The sequence below is a fragment of the Stylophora pistillata genome, chromosome 13 (genome assembly GCF_964205215.1).
Source record: "Stylophora pistillata chromosome 13, jaStyPist1.2, whole genome shotgun sequence".
Classification (NCBI taxonomy): domain Eukaryota; kingdom Metazoa; phylum Cnidaria; class Anthozoa; order Scleractinia; family Pocilloporidae; genus Stylophora; species Stylophora pistillata.
Genome location: NC_142531.1, coordinates 25,395,827 through 25,415,030, shown reverse-complemented (window position 1 = coordinate 25,415,030; position 19,204 = coordinate 25,395,827). Strand labels below are relative to the sequence as shown.

The following is a 19,204-nucleotide window of genomic DNA, read 5'->3' as shown; positions in this document are numbered from 1 at the left end:
AGCAACTAAATTTAATGTAACCAACTTCTAGTCACTTCTTGACCCTCAATAAAGTTATAATTAGAGACTCTGACATACTTACCCCGACAGCCATCCTTTGTGTATTCAAAGTACCCTGCCTTACATCTGTCGCACCTTCTTCCGGTCACGCCTTGTGGACATTCACATTGACCTGTTTTCACATCGCATGATGTTGATAGTGATGCTGGTGCACAGTCACAATCTTCACAACCCAAACAGCTGTCAAAGTTCCAGGTATTTGGCTGAAAAATAAGTAAAAAAATCACTACAATTTTTCTCATTCCCTAGATCTATGAATTACTGATTAAACAAGAATGGTTTACAGAATTAACTGAGTATTTACCTCGCAGCTGTCACAGCTATCCCCAATGACATTTGGCTTACACATGCAAGACCCAGTGGTATGATTGCAAACTGCAGTTACGGTGCCACAATCGCTACAAGCACATCTTGCACAGTTCTTTGCAACAATTGCATCACCAAAGTAACCATTCAAACAGTGTTGACACTGGTCTCCTGTGGCAGCATTAATACATTTAAGACACTCTCCCGTCAGAGTGTCACAGCTTCCGTTGACACTGTGATCAATATTACCACTGCAACCACACCTCTTACAGAAGTCACCAGGGTCAGAAGGGTTCCCAAAAAAACCATTAGCACACTTCTCACAATTCTGTCCAACATAGCCTTCCTTACAGGTACAAATGAGGTCGTTGTCCACATTAAGGGAGCATTCAGTCGCAAAGCTGTTTGACAATATTCCAAGAGGGCATTCACATAGATTGCAGTCTACTGGGGTGCCTGTGGAGGCATCACCATAGAAACCAGGTTCACAGACTTCACAGTTCAGCCCTAAAACATAAGAGGTAAAACAGTACTATTTGTAGGTTAAAATATATTATGAGGGATTTCCTGATAATTGATCAACTTTCACAACACAGGACACTTGAGTCTTGTGGGACCTTGATTGTGTATAGATTTTAAGTCCAAATTAAGTAAAATGATGTCCAATAGAGATTCAGTGACTCAAGTCCTTACCTGTTGTGTTATGTAGACAACTGAAACATTCCCCTGTTTCACCATCACAGTCCTCTGAGTGACCAAAACAGTTACACATTGCACATGAAGTGTTATCTGGAGCTCTAGTGTAGCCTTTTCCACAAAGCTGCAAATTACAACAGAGCAATTAACACGAGACAAATCACTGTGATTACTTAGTTGATATCTAGAATGGTTGCGCCTTAGTTCATGAGAATGTATTACTGTGATTTTACCAAAATTTAAACAAAGCTGGTAGTATGAATAATGCAAAATATGACACATTTCTAAGACCCCTCTCCCAACACACCAAAAAATTGAGGGAAAGATTTAAATCTGGACTTGTTGATTTCCTGGGTAGAAGCAGCCATTGGGTTTCCATCTTAATTAACAGTTTCCATCTTAATTCAACATGGTGTCTGCATGAGTAACTGAAAGAGAGTGCAGTCAAGTAATGCTCTTGATAAAAAAAAAAAATTGGTATCTTTTTTTTTAAGTACATTATTTGCATAACTGTGCTTATGACTTTGTATCTCACCTCACAGGAATCTCCTGTAGCTTTTTCTGGACATTCACACCTTTCTACACTCTTTGCTCTCACTGCTCCATCAACAGGCTCATCCACTGCCACATCCATTTCAACATCACTGAGCCTGACTTCCGCAACTACTGTACTGTATGAGGCCCTCAGCTTCAGTGATTTTATATCATAAAAAACTGACATGAAGTCATCTCTGCTTACATTGGATCCACTGGCATCCTCCCAAAGATACTACCGTATAAGTTACAAAAATCAGCTGAAGCCAGCATTATATTGGAATGGCAACTATAATTATATACCCACAGAGGTAGCAAATGGAAAAATTTTAAATTACTCCAGACAGGATTCTTTGAAATATAACAATGTCAGATCAATGTCATTCATCTGAGCAACTGCACACACGCCTCCCCTAAACCAACACTGACTCTAATTTGTCCTCAATTGACTGTTGCTGAGTTAGGGGGGGGGGAAGATTAAGTACACAGTTGCTCAGATACTGACATTGATTTCAAGTGGAACCTTGCCTTCCCAAGGCATCACCTTTGTGTTCCAAACCTAGGTTAACCATAAATGAGGATAAGGCTAAATTAAATTTAGAGACAAAACGAAATTTGACCAGATTCCAATTCACTTAATTTTAGGTTGCCTACAAAAGCTGATAAATCAATAACCACAAAATGATTCTGCATCTTTGACCACCAATTGCCACAGGGTGTTGACACTCACCTCCAAGAACTGTGCCTCAACAGCTGATGTCTGTCCTGGAGAAAGTTCCAACTGTTTTTTGTACAGGAGCAATTTGCCATTTTTACCCTGCAGAAAAAGATTATTGCTTTCAACATTTTAATGAATAGTTTGGGTTTCAAAATGAAGACTTACTTGGTGTTAAAATTTAAATGAAAATGATGGCTTGAGGGAATTGTCGTAAAAAATAATTTTTCCACCCAAAAAATATGTACACATATGAACAGTCTCAAATAAAAAATATTTCATTTTCAGTTATGGTTAAATTCAATTACACTGAGTTCTATCCATACTATTCAGCTATGGAGCAGATTGTAAATTAACATCAATCAGAATTAACATATGAGATATAATAACTATAATGTGTAACAAACAGATCACTGGATTCCAGTGAAACCTCCTTCACAGTCGCTACATTATGTTTTTTGAGCACATAAGACACTTTATCTCTATCCTGGAATATTAATGGACTCAGGAGATTTGTATCAGAAACTTGCAAACTGTTAACCCTTTAACTCCTAGATGCGATTAACATTTAACTCCTCCCTATGACATCCATACAATATCTAAAACTTTTCAGGTTGAAGTTGTTATCTTGATCTAACTTTAAATTCTCATAACTTATAGAGAGAACTGACACTGAGGTAAGTTCAAAGAGGGCAAGCCTTAGGTCAAGCTTGTGTTCTGACTTTAAAATACAACCAGTGAACAACATACCTCTAATACAACGTCAGGTTTAGTAGTCAATACTGGTGAACTTTCTCCTTGTGGTACTTCATAACTGATTGTATAATTAAGTTTGCCTCCATAAGATGAAATCTAAGACAGACAACAAATGAGTTGGTTTACAAATACTTGCTCAAATGAACTTACCTTACAGGGCACATTACTTAATTTCAAACTGTAATAGAGATTGGAATGCATCACAATAAACTAGATAACCATGATCTCAGAAATGAAATTCAGTATTGTGAATAATTATACAAGAAAATGAACTTGACTGTTAAGGAACATTCTTTGCATCAGCGTAAAATATGATTGTGCTGTGTATCAAATGCCAAAGATCTGCTCCTTTTCAGATAAAGCAACTAAGATGTTACAGCCTCATGTACCTTTTGCCCAAGATATTCCAAGGGTGCTACCCAATAGATTGGCTGGCCTTTTTCATCTCTTTGGCTGCTTACTGAGGCAGAGAGTTCAGTTTCAGCAATTTTAACCACAATAGCTGGACTGTTCTCTAATTTCCAGTTATCCATGGTATTAATTTTGGACCTTTAAAGAAAATAAAACTGCATGTCATCCAAGTACGTTTTCATTGAAACAGCATCATATTTTAATTTATCAGTATATAATTTGCATGTTAATTCAAAAAGGTTTTCATCAAGGTGCAAGTTCAAATTTAAGTAGTACTGTGTTTGAATGCTGTCTTTTAGTTCTAAAAGCACCCACCATCATTGGTTTGGTATATAAACAATGTGACAAAGGGTTAATGGGCTGGATGCTGGGTTAAGAAGAGCTATAAAACCTGGCGAGGTGACTGTGTCATGTGTCTTGAGACTCCTCACTAACACACTGCTTCTCTCCACTCAAGAGTTCAACTAGGTCTAGGCAACTAATCTGTCCAGGAAATGCTCGGGTTGAAGGGGGGGAGGGGGGTGATAACCGGCAATGGACCAGCATCCTCTCCAGAAGGGAAAGTACCAATACATCATATTGTTCCTTTGTGAAAGATACCCTGATATGCTGAACATGTGGACCATTTGGCTCAAGTTGCTTGTATGTGTATAATTCTTACCAGTACATATTGCCGCTATCACAAACTTTAGACAAGCCATTACACCAGCACTCAGAGCAGCCATCTGGATTGTTAGCATCTAGATTGAAATGTCCAGCTGCACATTTATCACAGCGTGGACCAGTGACTCCAGGCTACCAAAACAAAAGTCAACCAAAGAGCCCTTAATTCATAATACTCTGCAAAGGCAACCTATGAGAAATAATAATGACACCAGTCTATGGTATTTGATAAAAGTGCCTTGAGAAAGTATTCCACTAATTAGCTAACTTATGATAAGTTCTTGGCATAACAAATACAGTCACAAGGGCATTCCCCTCGCTTATCCAATGGATGACCTTGACAGCCAATTACAGTCTTTACCAACCCTAGCAATGTTTATGTTAAGTTATAGCAGCCAAACAATGCCTATCCTCTCCCTCAAATTTACCTCATAAAATGTAGAAGAACAACCCCACTCTTTTCCTAGGGAGCACACTCCAAGGGGCATACCTTACTGATGATTCATACAACATTTCTGAGAGCTCACCTTACAGAAGCATGTTCCACTATCACTGTCACAAATCCTGCTGTCAACTCCTCTGGGATCACAAGTTTCGCATTTTTGGCACAAAGGATAGTTATAATATCCAACAGCACACTTTTTACATTTCTTCCCAGTGTGAGATGGTTTACAATTACACTGCCCTGTGTTAGGATTGCATGCTATATTGTTACCAACCACACCAAACCTCTCACAGCCACAGTCCTCACAACCAAGGATAGGGTCGTAACAGCAAGTTCCTTGCAGGCAGAATTCACAATTCGGACCAACAGTATTTTTTGGACAATCACAGGCCCCAGTGATCTCATTGCAGTAAACACAACGGCACCCTTAAATTTCAAAATAAAGCAGATTTTAGTCTACATGTGGCAACAATTTAATGAAATATTTATTATTGATCAAGTTTTAACCAAGATTCTAAAACAAGAACTACTCAAGCATAGCTAGCTTAGGTCTAGCTTTTCAAAAAGACTGGATGGTGGAGGAGGTTTATTCGTTAGTTCTGAAAACTACTGGCACCTTTTACTACTGAAATTAGAAAAATGGTGTAAATTTGCACAAGTTCTCTCAAATTAGGGGGCACTTGCCCAGGTCACAAGCCTTTTCCACAACTGGTATGTATATATATTTCAACAATGAAGAATACATTCAATAAAATACTTTCCACTCACTTCTACATTCAGGGAAGCCATAATACCCTGTCTTACACCTATTGCAGGTTCTCCCAATTACATTCTGACGACAACGGCACTGTCCACCAAATGTTTCACAGTTGTTGTCAACAGATCCCTTGAGATTACAGTCACAAGGAAGACTTCCATTATTGAAGCTTGTTGTGAGTGAAAACACTGAATCTTTACAAAACTTTGGATCTGTGGTTTTAATGAAGAAGTCATCTTTGCTGCACGAATCAAGGAAAGCTTGAGACAAAGGCACTGGGGCATCCTCCTGCAGGTCCTCAGTGAACACATTTTGAGGTACAAGCAGGACATAGTCCTGTAAGAAAAAGAAGAAAATGAAATCTTTTTTTTTAGCTTAGTTAAACATGTGACTTTGCTTGTCTCTGACATTTCTACTTAGGTCTCTTAAATTCTAGTTAGCTGGAAAATTATGGTAACATGATAGTCCTTGCTTGTGGCCCATATGGAAAACACTGCATGAAAGCAAGAAAGTATTACGGTGATTACCACTGAAAAAAAATTTCATTTGTGGAGGTTTTAATTTGCTTCAAGATTCCCGAGTTTTACCTGTGATACAAAAATCCAATAATAACCTCACAGGCATACATACAGTTTGAAAACTTACTATCCATGTCGACGAGTTCATTGGAATCTCAAACTCCAGTGCAACAGTTTTTCGTTCAATATCAAAGAACGGTGAACCAGCTAAGTTCTTGATAACTGATCTGCAGCCTGATGCATGAGGACAGTAATGGAATTTGATGGACCCTTCTACAGCACGGTCACTGGTGACTTTCACTTCTGACTCAAATGAAGAATGCTTTGGCTGATAATAGTGAACAATGGCTGCGTACTGCCCTTCTTTAAGCCCTTCTTTCGACAGGGAATGGATCTTCAATAAAACAAACACAAGAAAACAAGTTTATATTGTGGTACCAAGAATCAAAGCATGAGTATAATTGCCCTGCTGGTTTTTATTTTTTGACAAACACACTTTTACTTAGAAAATTTTGTACATTATTCTAATCTATTCTTCATCTGGCTAGACTTTCAATTCACACAATCAAGATTATCAGTTGATCCAACACCAAATCCTCAAAACTAACATCATAGGAATTATATGGCAGATACAAACAGTAATTACTAATGAGATTTAGGGAGCAGAAGAGTTAAATAACAAGACCTTTGATTCTAAATAATGAGCATACACATGAAAGTAAAGTAACCACACTTACCCCTTCACGCAAGTATAGTAGTTTTGTTGTTGGATCCTGTTTGTTTGGAGGCTGTGGTTGATCAGGATCACTTGCATCTGGAACCTCAATTGTAATAGCTCCTTTGGGATTGGGGTATGATGTGGGGATACAAACATTGCCTTGAGTTGTACAAAGAATGCTTGGAGCAATGAAATCCAGATCCCATGCATCCAGTGGAATGGCAGTGACAGAATCCTACGACCAATAAACAACTTTGGTAAAGAGAATTTAAATTAATTTACAGAACCTTAAACCCTAAGAGTGACCAGCATCAAATATCACTTTACAGTAATAATGCATAATCATCCATCAAGATCATGAAAATAAAAGAAATTATTGCCAAGCCAGGAAACTTAATTTGATTGTTGAAGATGTAGTATCGCGGGCCGCACTCAGGCCACATTATATATGCAAGAAACTCTGGGACAGTTATAGGCGCAGTTACTTAAAACATGTTGTATGTACATGATACGCTGTGATACCACACTTTTAAAAGTTTTGTTCTATTAAATTGGCAACGAGGAAAGGGATACAATGCCAGACGAATGCGGACAAGAAGAAAACAACACAAACAGAGGTAAAGCAGGAGTTTTGGCAAGTGTTAAGGCAAACATGGGCATCATAGACCTGAAAGGAGAACAGGGTCAATGCAAGAAAGCATGGAAGCTGTGGTGAGATTGGTTGAAGCAGGTGATACGATGGATGGCAGTAAGTGGCATGGATAAGCTCGACCTGTTCCTGTTAGTGGGTGGAGAAGAACTTCAGAAATTAATCGAAACACTTCTGGAGCAGCCCATGAATTATGAGTCACATATTCAAGAGCTAAAAAACTATTTTAAGACACACCAAAACAACACCTTAGAGTTATACAAGTTCTTCAACATCGACTGGCCCAGCAAGGTACCGTTTACAGACTTTGAGACAAAATGCAGAGAACAGGGGCTACACTGCAAGTTTCTGATTACCATAGAAAACACTATCATCATGCTGGCTGTGATCAGAACAAGAAATGGAGAGCTATGCAACGAATTGATCCAAAAGAATGGGGATTTAAAGTCAGTGCGTGTAACCGCAAAGGCATTTGAAATGGCGAATCAGGGAAGCAAGACGATGGCAGGTGATGATTGTACGGCCCGTGGAGGTGACCAGCAGAGTTCAAAGGACAGTCACGAGATGAACAAGATCACCCGGCCAAGACGGTACAGTATGAGGAATAACAGGTCTGACCACAGTTCAGGTAGACCAACAACCAAGGTATGTTGCACTGGATGCGGAAGTGAAGCACACCCAAAGGGAACTACTTGCCCTGCTTGGGGTAAGAACAGCCTCAAGTGCAGAAGGGGCAACCATTTTGCTAGGGTGTGTCCCAGCAGACAACTGAATTGTCTCAGTAGGCAAGTCAGAGCCATAGAGAGAGTGAGTGAGAACTTTATTTTAGCACGACAAGTAAAATTAGCATTGCTGGTGGGGTCATGCAAACAATAGTTATGAAAAAATAAAATACTTAAACATATGTACAATTTAGAATTAAGACTTAAAAGCTAAGACCTATCAGAAATATTTATAGTCGGTATCTCTGTTTTTAGTTATGGCTAAGATCGGTTCAAAATTTATTTTATCTGTGTTGAATTTCCGAAGACAGCACTCAAAATCTTTCAAGGTTTTAGCCGTTGTTTCCTTGTTCATTAAACTATTCCATGCAATTGCTCCTCTATAACTTATGGAGTTCCTGATAAAGTTTGTTTCAGGTCTGGGAAGAATAATGTCATCCTTTCTTCTGCGGCCTGATTTCCATTGTGTAAAAAGTTTTTCGAATTCCGTAACAGTGAAACCCTTCGTACATTTGAAGACAAACTCTGTTAGTCGCACTTTGTACATTGTTTCCAGACCATCCCATCCAGTTCACGTTAATACATCTTCAGCGCTTGTATCCCATGGCAATCCGTAAACAATTCTCCCAGCCCTTGCATGGAGTTTCTCCAGGTTGTTTAAATGCGTTTTGCTGCACGATCCCGACACTATCAAACCGTATGTGACTGATGGCAGTATCACCTTTGTGTAGAAGTCTTCTACTTGTTTTCCAGGGAGAAACCGCATGCGCCAGAGTAAACTTAGCTTGGACGTGAAGGACTTTGCTACATTTGCGGCATGATCTGACCAAGATAACTTGTTATCGACTTGTGCTCCGAGGAGTCTTTCCAAGATTGTCCACTCTATATTGTTGTTGCCAAGACGAAGTGCTTGGATAGGACCAATGAAAGATGATTGCTGAGAGAACTGGACACAACCACAAGACAACCAGAGGACGAAAGTGAGACAAATGAAGAGGTCTACCCGTACCGAGTAACCGGAGAAAAGTCCTCGAACCCTACTGTAACGCTACAGGTAAACAAAGTCCCTATCACCCTACATCTTGTCACCCAAGCAGACTTCATGGTCATCACTGAGAAGCATTTTGAAGGCCTTAAAGAAACAAGCAGCCTGCAACCAATGAAAGCGATCATCCGGAGCTACTCAGGGGATGCACCAGGACCGGCATTACTGTTATTAGGCTCTTTCAATGCATCTCTTCGCTGAAACCAAAAGAACATTGTAGAAGTTGTATAGGTAGTCAAAGGTCAAGGGAACACTGCTCTTTTAAGTCACCAGGCAGCCGAAAATATGGGCCTCATCGAGTACCACACTGAACAGACAACACAAGCTCCTGCCCAAGTAATGGAGGTGGAACGACAAGAGATACACACCCCGATATCTGAGTATGAGGATGTCTTTACTAGTATTGGAAAGCTGAAAGGAGTGACTATAAAACTACACGTTGTACCCAAGGCCCCAGGCGCTATTCAGAAACAGAGACGAATATCCATACCTCTGAAAGAGAAGTTTGATAAAATCCTGGATCCGTGGCATGCACTAGACATCATAGAGGATGTAGGAGACAAACCGACAAATTGGTGTAGTAATGTGGTCCTCACTCTGAAGAAGGACGGTGAAAGCATCAGGGCCAGTCTTGACATGACGGATGTTAACAAGTACATCAAGAGAGCAAGGCACACCATACCCACTCTAAGGGAGCTGGAAACCAGGCTGAATGGGGCCAAGTTGTTTTCACACCTGGATATGAATGATGGCTACATGCAGCTGGAGTTAGCAGAAGAGAGCAGAAAGCTGACAACGTTTTACACACATTGCGGACTCAAAAGGTTCAAGGGACTATACTTTGGAGTGAACAGTGCAGCGGAAATCTTCAATGAGGAGGTCCGAAAAGTCGTCTCCCTGGAACCTAATGCCATCAGTATCTATGATGACATCTTGCTTTTTGGCGCCACACTGGAGGAACAGGAGCGGGTGGTAAGACACATCCTACAACTGTGGCAGAGCCACAGACTGACCCTAAACATGAAGAAGAGCAGGTTCAACCCTCACACTGTGACTATTTTTGGCAAAGTATTTTCCAGTGAAGAAGTCTCACCAAGGTGGTGGCAATTGCAGGTAATTGCAGGCAATTGTGGTAACAAGGTGGTGGCATTGCAGGCAACTGGCCCACCCCAATCTCAAGCAGAAGTGCAAATGTTCCTTTTCTTCACTGGAGCTAGTGCAGACTTCATGGAGGGTTTTGCAGGTCACCGCACCACTAAGAAACCTCATTAAACAAGGGGCCCCCTTCCAGTGGACACCTGAGTGTCAGAGAGCATTTCAGCAAACCAAAACGCTGCTATCAGGACACACTGTAATGGTGTACTTCAACCCACATCGAAAGACCAAACTCGTGACAGACACGGGACCCCATGGTTTAGTGGTTACCCTGAAGCAGTATGACCCACAAGCCAAGCAGTGGAGACCTGTAACTTATGGGTCTAGGGCTTTGACGAATACTGAAACCCGATACTCACAGCTGGAGAAGGAAGCTAAAGCTGTGGAATGGGGCATGCCCACAAATCAGATCTACTTATATGGCCTCAGAGACACATTTGAGGTGGACACTGACCACAAACCACTACTGCCCCTGATTGCTAGTCACAAAGTCACTGCACCACTCAGAATTAAACGGATGAGAGTTCGCCTGCAGGGGTTTTGATTACAAGCTCAACTATGCACCGGGAAAGAAAGCAAAGGCAGAAATGAATGAGGCCGATTACAAATCCAGGCACCCAGAACCTCTCACGATGCTGGACCCCAGGGCAGTACACCAGGCAAAGTTCACAGTTCGTGAAAACAAAGACATGTTTGAGAAGGACATCAGAGCAGTGGTGCAAGCGGCACTGCCAGACATGGTATCATGGGATGAGCTGCTAGAGGGGACAAGTCAGGACCTGGAACTCAAAGATCTTAAGAGTGTGATAGCAAGGGGGTACTTCGCGGTATCAGAGCGGCAAGCACTCGGGCCCCAGTTTGACCCAGTCTTTACTGAGCTAGCAGTTGTAGGAGGATTGGTCATGCAAGGGTCTCACATAGTGGTTCCCAGGTCCCTTCGCCACAAAGTAGTACGTCTTGCACATGAGGGACACTAGGGGGTTACAAAAACAAAAGAATACCTCAGGAGCAGGGTCTGGTTTCCAGGTTTGGATCGCATGGTGGAAGCCCACATTCAACACTGCCACCCCTGCCAGGTAGTGACACCAGCATATGACCGCAAACCACTGCAAATGTCACCTCTACTGAAGGAACGCTGGAAGGAAGTGGCCATAGACTTCTGGGGAACTATTAGCACCAGTGAATACCTTCTCCTTGTCATATGCAAACACTCGTAGTGGGTTGAAGTAGAGTTTGTGAGTACCACCAGCCCCCAAGCAGTGGTACCCAAACTGGACCATTTATTCTCTTCACTGGGAATACCTCTGATTGTGGGCAGTGTCAATGGATCCCCATTCAATGGACAGGAGTTCCGAAACTTCAGCACATATCTGGGCTTCACCCATGAGCACAAGACACCCAAGAATCCTCAGGCCAACGATGAAGCGGAACAGTTTGTGCAGGTGCTCAAGAAACTATACCTCATAAATTATGTGAACTAACTGGGCAGGTCTTCAGGCAGGAAGTGCACCATTTCCCACGCTGCTATCAAGCAACGCCACATAGGACCACCAAGCTAGCCCCAGCAGAACTGATGTTCCCTGGCCGTAGGTTCTTCCTAAGGTTACCGGTAGGGGTCATCCTGCAGCAAATGGATTTCAAGGAGTTGTTTCAGCGCAAACTAGAGAAGATGTAAATGAAGGCATATGCAGACAGGAAGAGGAACTTGAAAACTTCGGATATACAGGTTGGGGATTCAGTGCTGGTGAAACAAGATCTCAGCAGCAAAGCCTCACTGCCATATGAGGGAGAGCCACTGGAAGTACAGCACAGAAAAGGAACACAGATGGTGGCGAAAAGGAGAGATGGCAGCACCATTACAAGATCGGCAGCAGATTTCAAGAAAGTACCCTATCACACTCTGGACGAGGTGGGCAGATCACAGCTGGAGCCCGGTTTCGGTCGCAAGCCAAGTGAAGAACCCCAGGTGGAGGAACTGCCCAAACCACAGGAACGACTGGAGGAGGTGCTGTCCCCTGGGGAGGGACTATCGTATACACCGGACAGAGTGAAGCCGACAACGGAAAATGTAGAAGAGGCACCCTCGAGTGTGGGTGCCACTGCTCACACTGAAAGGCCCCGTCGGAGCAATGACAAATATCTCAGGAGCAAATACCCAGACCATAAAATAACAGACAGGATTCTGTGAACAACCAATAGTTAATCAGATGAACTTGAAGTTACGTTGTTATTTTAGTTACTTATCTTTATTTCCGCATTTCGTGTCAGACTATCGCCAGTCAAGTTTATGCAAGTTTTTTTGGCTATATTGCCTGGGGGGAATGTAGTATCGCAGGCCGCACTCAGGCCACGTTATATATGCAAGGAACTCTGGGACAGTTATAGGCGTGGTTACTTAGAAAATGTTGTACGTACACCATATGTTGTGATACCACACTTTTATAACTTTGCGTACTATTAAAGAGGAAATGTTTTTGTCATGCAGTACTAAAAGAAATGTACAGAGAACAGTAATGAGAATATAGATACTGATGTTACAGTCAAAAGAATTCATATACTTTTGTAAAAAAGAGTTGGTTACCTTGGAGAAAGGTAATTAACCCAACATCTGTATCTATAACATCTTATTAATTGCTGAAAGGTTTTAATGGAATTGATTTGGGACACAAATATTTAGAGTCCCAAGGAAAAACACCACAAACATTTGTTTTTTTGGGCTTCTGGCTTCTCAGGAGGTTGAAGCCTTATGTCATGGTTTGTAATATAATGTAATGTAAGTCCTATCATTTCCAGTACTTCCCTTATTATCCTTTCCAGTACCAGTCTCTTCTGCAAACCTTGCTTTCTCATCCAAAAACACGTCAATTTGAAAGTTGCCAATGGTCTGACTCTTGAAAATTTTTATTGACTTCTCAAGTATTTGCCGATCATAAATCAACAGTGAACGTTATGACAGCCTTGCCCATGTGCTTTGGTTTCTCGCAACAGGATTTGATAGGTAAGTTGGTACAATGTTTTAGCACTATTTTGCTTCTGTAACCAACAATATTCTTTATAAAATCTACCAAGCTTTTGTATTTGGAAGTTTTCCAAGGTGTTTTGATAGCAATTTGTCCAGATTTCGTTACAGAAAACCCACTGACATGAATTGTTTGTTTCGTCGATCATTTGTAGTTCATGTTGCATCATCAAAATTTCCTTTGGCTTAAGAAGACTCCAAGTGGGCTTTGTTTTGCAACACAAATCCTTTGTGATATTCAATTAGTGCTTTGGCACTCTAGAACTATCCTTCAGGATACAAAACTAGTGTTTCGGCACTCAAAACCTATCCTTCGGGATACTAAACAAGTGCTTAGGCACTCAAAGGGTATCCTTCCGAAATATATTGTCTTGCATATCTTTTTTAATTGCAGTGATTTCTAAAGATTGAGCACACTGAAATTTACAGCACATCTACACCAACCAAGGCCACCCGAGCAAATTTTCGACAAATGTTTAACCAGCTTTGAATGACTAAACTGTAGCAAAATTCTTCCTTCTTTGTCACTTAATTGATTACTTAAGATAGTACACACCAAGTCAGATGTAATTTGAATGTTAATAGTTTGCAAAACATATGTTGACTGACAACTATGTGTAGAAAATTTTAATAGGTTAGCCTCATTTGGATTAGATGCACTGTAATAGCCACAATATAGCTAATAATACTAAAATGATAAAAATGAAAACACATAGTCTTCATCACCCGAGTTGCGGTCCATTTTCAGTAAAAGAAAAAACGTTTTTTATGTTTTTTGGATCACCAAATTTAAAATATTTTGAATAGCTGTCCCTTCAAGACTGAACTATGGCAGTTCTTCATTCAAGAAGGTTTCAATTAAGTCCTTTTGGCTGAAGAAAAGACATGAGTATTGATATGATTCAAGTAATGGTCAAAATACATAGTTAAACAGAAGCTATATAGTAATGAATAATTATCTATATAAGTAGCAGCCTCCTGAAATCTTCCACATTTGTTGCCGTTGGTCACTAATTTCTTCTGTAATTTGCTCTGACCCATTCCCTCTACAGTACTAAAATATATTACAGTAGAAGCCCATGCAGTCCTCGACTGCCTTTCATTTATTTATTTTTTTGATGGTATGACCCATCATAACCCAGAACACATTATTTAAGACATACACATACCATCACTTTTCATGAAAAAAAATTAACAAAACTTGTAATTTCCTAAAAGGTGTTTCCATATAATTTGGCTTATTTTTAAGTCAATATTTAGTCACTAGGTGTGATTTTTCCTTTCATTATTGCATTACCCCTGTATGAAAACATCAACACCTAGACGTGATTAACAAATAACTTCTCCTTGTAATATTTATACATTATCCAGCAAACAGTTAATGATCAGATAGAAGTTGTTATCCTGATCTGACACCAAATTCTCACAACAAATGTACAAGGAAATTTGTGGCAGCTAAAGAGGAGAATTAACAATCAGATCTTAGGAGTTGATGAGTTAAGCAAAACAATACAATACAATACAATACAATGTTCTTTATTTCAAGAGGGTAAATACATGATTAACCCAGTAAAGAGTTTTCTAACACATGGCCCTCTGTAAATCCACCCATCCCACCCAGGGGAGGACATCCATCACACAGTAATCTCGTGTGTGGGAAATTAACGTCTCCTACCCCAACCCTGCAGGAGACGGGACCTCCATTTATTCGTCCCTATCCGAGAAGACTAGAATATCTAACCATTTCTTGATATTATAGAAGGGCAGCAAATTCTTCTCAATTATTTTAAGACCCTGAGTGTTGGTCCAGCTGGGGACAATTTAATGCCTGACAAGCACAATTTAATGACTGACATACATACCACAGCAATAGGTGAAGATGCATCTCTTGCCAAAAGGGTAACCACCTTTCTCTTCAGGTCGGCAACATCAAACACCTTGACAGCTCCAGTTCTATCCACAGCTACCTGACGGCAGCCAAACCTGTAGTTACACTTCTGAAGGTTGAACTCTCCTCTCTGTGATCCTCTTTGATACCTCAAGTAAACATTTAACTTGGTCTTCTTGTTGTTAGGATAGTAATACTGTAGAACTAAGACATATTTACCAATTTTTGAGATGCCAAATTCTGCTGTAACACGGGTCTGTGTGAAAGACAAGAATGACAGTCTGTTCATTGACAGTAAGAGTTCCATTTTGCACCAGGTAAACAAGTGCTGTAGAGTAGAGTAGTAGAGTAGAGTAGACATCTATATTTATACAGGATAGCCCCTTCAGTGTAGTAAACACTGGTATCAACGGGGGTCCTGTTAACCACCCATCCCACCCAAGGGGAGGACATCCATCACACAGTAATCTCGTGAGTGGGAAATTAATGTCTCCTGCCCCTAACCCTGCAGGAGATGGGACCTCCATTTATTCGTCCCTATCCGAGAAGACTAGAATATCTAACCATTTCTTGATGTTATAAAAAGGCAGCATATTCTTCTCAATCATTTAAGACCCTGAGTGTTGGTCCGGCCGGGGCTTGAACCCTCCACCTCCCGTACAACCGTCCAGTGCTCTATCCATTGAGCTAACTGGGAGGCGGTATTAACATCATATCATGCTGTCTTGACATCATATCATCAAGATACCCTTTTTCCCTTCTCTCTCCACCTACATCAATGAAAATTTGTCAACTCTATCCTAAATACAATTTTTGGCAGAATAAATCTACACCAAGGCTCGGTTGTTCAAAGGGCACATAATACTTTCCAACAGATAAATCACTATGCAGGGATAGGTGTTAACAAAATGCCCTATCCACTGGACAGGGATTTATCCAGTGGATAGTATTGTCCACCTTTTAAACAACCTGGGCCGGGACATTAAACAATTGAAGAAATCTTGGTTGAAAGTCATTATCTGAGCAGCTGTGCACCTACCCCTTCCCTAACACAACTCCAACCCCAATTTTGTTATCAGTTGATTATTGCTGGGTCAGGAGAGGGGCACAACATACTGTAGGTGCACAGTTCCTCAGAAACTGATATGATTCAAAATGTTTAATATAAAAATATACATTAAATAGTAGTAATCTGACCTGTTGGTTATCGAGATTAGCCATGGCACTGAAATCCAACTGCTGCAGGACTTGTTCATCTCTAAACAGCTGGGTTGATCTCACTCCATTACTGGTAACAATGTATCCTGTTTCCAATTCCGATGTGAAGAAGCTGGGTCCTTTTGTACTCAGATACGAGAACTGGTTACACAAAGTATTAATACCATTTACTTGGCAAGGTTTGTTGACTTTCTCTTCTAGTTGGTATGCTTCATAGTAGACTTGAGGCAGAGCTACTACATAATCCTGAAATAGAGACAATATTGTGGTCGTTAGAGACTTTACACTTTAGAAATAGGGCTGACACTTCCTTAGATGTTTGGTTGTTACTAAGCATAAAATAATAAAATGCAACCAAAAAGTATTACCCTTTTGACCCTTTAACCCTTATGAGGGGCTGCATTCTTATTTCTCCTTACAATATTCCCCTTGAATCAAATATAAAGGTCATGAGAGTAAAGGAAATGAACACCACTTTAAAAACCTGATAATAAAAGGGGAATTATTCCCCTTGTCATAAGACTGGAAATGTGAAAAGAACAGTTTGGAAAAAAATAAATATTACAGTTTAGTTGTAAATGCTAGCCCTAATTTCACAAGCAAAATCAATCACAATTTTTCTCTGTTTTATAAAAATGAAACAAAACTGATATAACAAATATTTACAGCTACATAGGATTACATCAGATGCATAAGCAAACATTCACCAAATGCAAATATACAAAACCAGGAAAGATTTATTGCTGCTTGACGTTTCGAAATCATTATGACTCCATTATCAAGAGACCAGTTAACTAGCATGCAACTAAGGAAAGGCACAAGATAAGCATAATGTATAACATTTCTTTTACTAATGAGGCAATCAAATTTGCCGCTACATTTCGTGATGGTGTGAAATCGCTCAGTGAAGCATTCAGGCATTTAAATATTGTGTTGGAGCTTATAATGTTTGTAAATCGAAGATGATTTTCTAGTGTGCCCTTCTATGCACTTGTGTAAGTGACCACACGTATAACCCACATACCCTGCATCACACAGGTTACATTAAAATTCATAGATGAGACATTAATTGTAGGCTGACAATAGGGGGCTTAATCTTGTGTCGCTTAAGTTGTTGCTCGAGCTTAGGGCTTACAAACACTGGTTCGACAGTGATGTTCAACTTGGAACTTAGGTTGTTCAGTTGTTCTTTAACATAACTGGCTGAAGACTGGTCCTTGAAGGGTAACACTACTCTCCCAGTCTCTGATGGTACATCAGGTGATGGGCAGGGCTCTTGAGATGAAATCCGTCTCTCAACGAACCGCTTGATTGTAGTTTCAACCAGTGGCTTAGGGTATTTCAAGTTATGAAAAACCCTTTTAAGACGGTCACATTCCTCCAAGAAGAATAACCAGTTAGAAGATAATCAATAAGTGCGATCCACCATGGTGTTAACTAGGCTGCACTTGTACATAATGTCAACATGACTCTGGAAATGCAGGAGACCCATACCATATATCTATGTGAAGTTTAAAACCCATTAACTCCCAGAAGTGATTAACGTGCAACTTCTCCCTTTAATATCCATACATTATCTAGCAAACAGGTAATGAGAATTCTCAAACTTGTCAGGTGGAAGTTGTTACCATGATTGAACACTAAATTCTCCTAACCAATTAATAAGGAAATGTGTAGCAGCTAGAGGGGAGAACTAAGAATCAGATCTTGGGAGTTAAAGGGCTATTAAATCTGTAACTCCTAAGACTCCTAACAGATTGCCATACATTTCTTATAATTTAGTCAGGTGAAGTTGGATTTAAGTAAAGATGACACCCTCTGCTAATAATATTGTCTCTTGTCATTACCTGGTTGCAAGATAACATATTGGAATTGTAATGAAGGTTACATGTTCTTCTAGGAGTGAAAGGATTAAGGGCTGCATAGCTGGTTCTAACTACTTGTCATATTACAAAAAAATTCTAGCTCTTTTTATGAGACGCTCACCAAGAGAATACTTGCTGGAGGAAGAGCCAGAATCATATCCCACTTCCCTTTGGTCAACATGAACTGCGTGGCCCTTTCCATCACTCCAACAGTGTGATGAGTGGCAATATTTGCCGAGCCAACCTGTTTGACTGGAAAAGTGACTTTGCTGCTTTGTTTGCTTCCCTCACCTCCTTTAGGTGTCAGTGTCACCCCACCAGTAACAGGTGAACTCCCATTTGTGATGGAGTAAAATATGATGTGGTAACGAGCTGTCTTAGGTATGTCCAGAGTTACTTTTATTGCTCTCTGTGCAAAAGACAGAAAGTGTAACATGAATGTTGAGAGAACTCTTATGTTTTGGCATCTGAAATAAACCCTCACAGCTCAACACCTTGTATTCATAGAATTCTTTCAAAAGGTTTAAATTTGTTTACAACATCAACTTTGTTAATACAGTACAAGTAAAACAACTGAACCATTAATATCACATAAATAAAGGGGTAACTTTCTGAAAAACTATTGTTAATAGTGCTGCATCAGTAGGTACTGCAAGATAACTTGGTTTTTATCAACTTAGTTGATAAAGTAAAATGATCTCTGTGAAGATTTTCTAAAGCTGACATTTCAAGCATTAGCCCTTCATCGGAGTGAATAATGAAGGGCTTAATCTTGTAATCTCAGCATTAAATAACAACTCTTACAGTACCTGAATATCAGACATGGTAGCATATCCTCTCCAAGAGAAGCCAGGAAACACACTTTCATCAAATGCAAATCTGACAGGTTGACCATCATCTGACACTAACACATCTGGAGAGAGGACATCTTGGTCAGAGGTTGATTTAGTAGGGAGTGCCATTCCATCTTCCATCTCAGCCTTGATTTGTAGTAAAGTTGGGTAGTAATGCTGGGAGGCTGGCCTAAAAAAATGCAATTCAAGTGTAAAACTAACCCCAACAGC

At 40.3% G+C, this 19,204-nt stretch overlaps 1 protein-coding gene and 1 pseudogene across 2 annotated transcripts in view; both read right to left on the bottom strand.

The window, feature by feature from the left end:
- Positions 1-19,204, bottom strand: part of LOC111326113 (laminin-like protein epi-1) — a 54,249-nt gene that overhangs the window by 24,551 nt on the left and 10,494 nt on the right. For both annotated transcript variants that reach the window (XM_088742899.1, XM_088742900.1), the window contains exons 14-29: positions 18,950-19,163; positions 18,262-18,549; positions 16,255-16,521; positions 15,032-15,313; positions 6,599-6,814; positions 5,989-6,255; positions 5,355-5,679; positions 4,669-5,012; positions 4,140-4,273; positions 3,457-3,616; positions 3,062-3,163; positions 2,327-2,413; positions 1,598-1,831; positions 1,060-1,186; positions 365-873; positions 83-263 (exon numbers count right to left, since the gene is read on the bottom strand). In XM_088742899.1, the coding sequence (XP_088599025.1) occupies positions 83-263; positions 365-873; positions 1,060-1,186; positions 1,598-1,831; positions 2,327-2,413; positions 3,062-3,163; positions 3,457-3,616; positions 4,140-4,273; positions 4,669-5,012; positions 5,355-5,679; positions 5,989-6,255; positions 6,599-6,814; positions 15,032-15,313; positions 16,255-16,521; positions 18,262-18,549; positions 18,950-19,163 (3,737 nt within the window). The remainder of the gene's footprint in view (positions 1-82; positions 264-364; positions 874-1,059; positions 1,187-1,597; positions 1,832-2,326; positions 2,414-3,061; positions 3,164-3,456; positions 3,617-4,139; positions 4,274-4,668; positions 5,013-5,354; positions 5,680-5,988; positions 6,256-6,598; positions 6,815-15,031; positions 15,314-16,254; positions 16,522-18,261; positions 18,550-18,949; positions 19,164-19,204) is intronic.
- On the bottom strand, positions 16,528-18,251 carry LOC148718289 (uncharacterized; annotated as a pseudogene).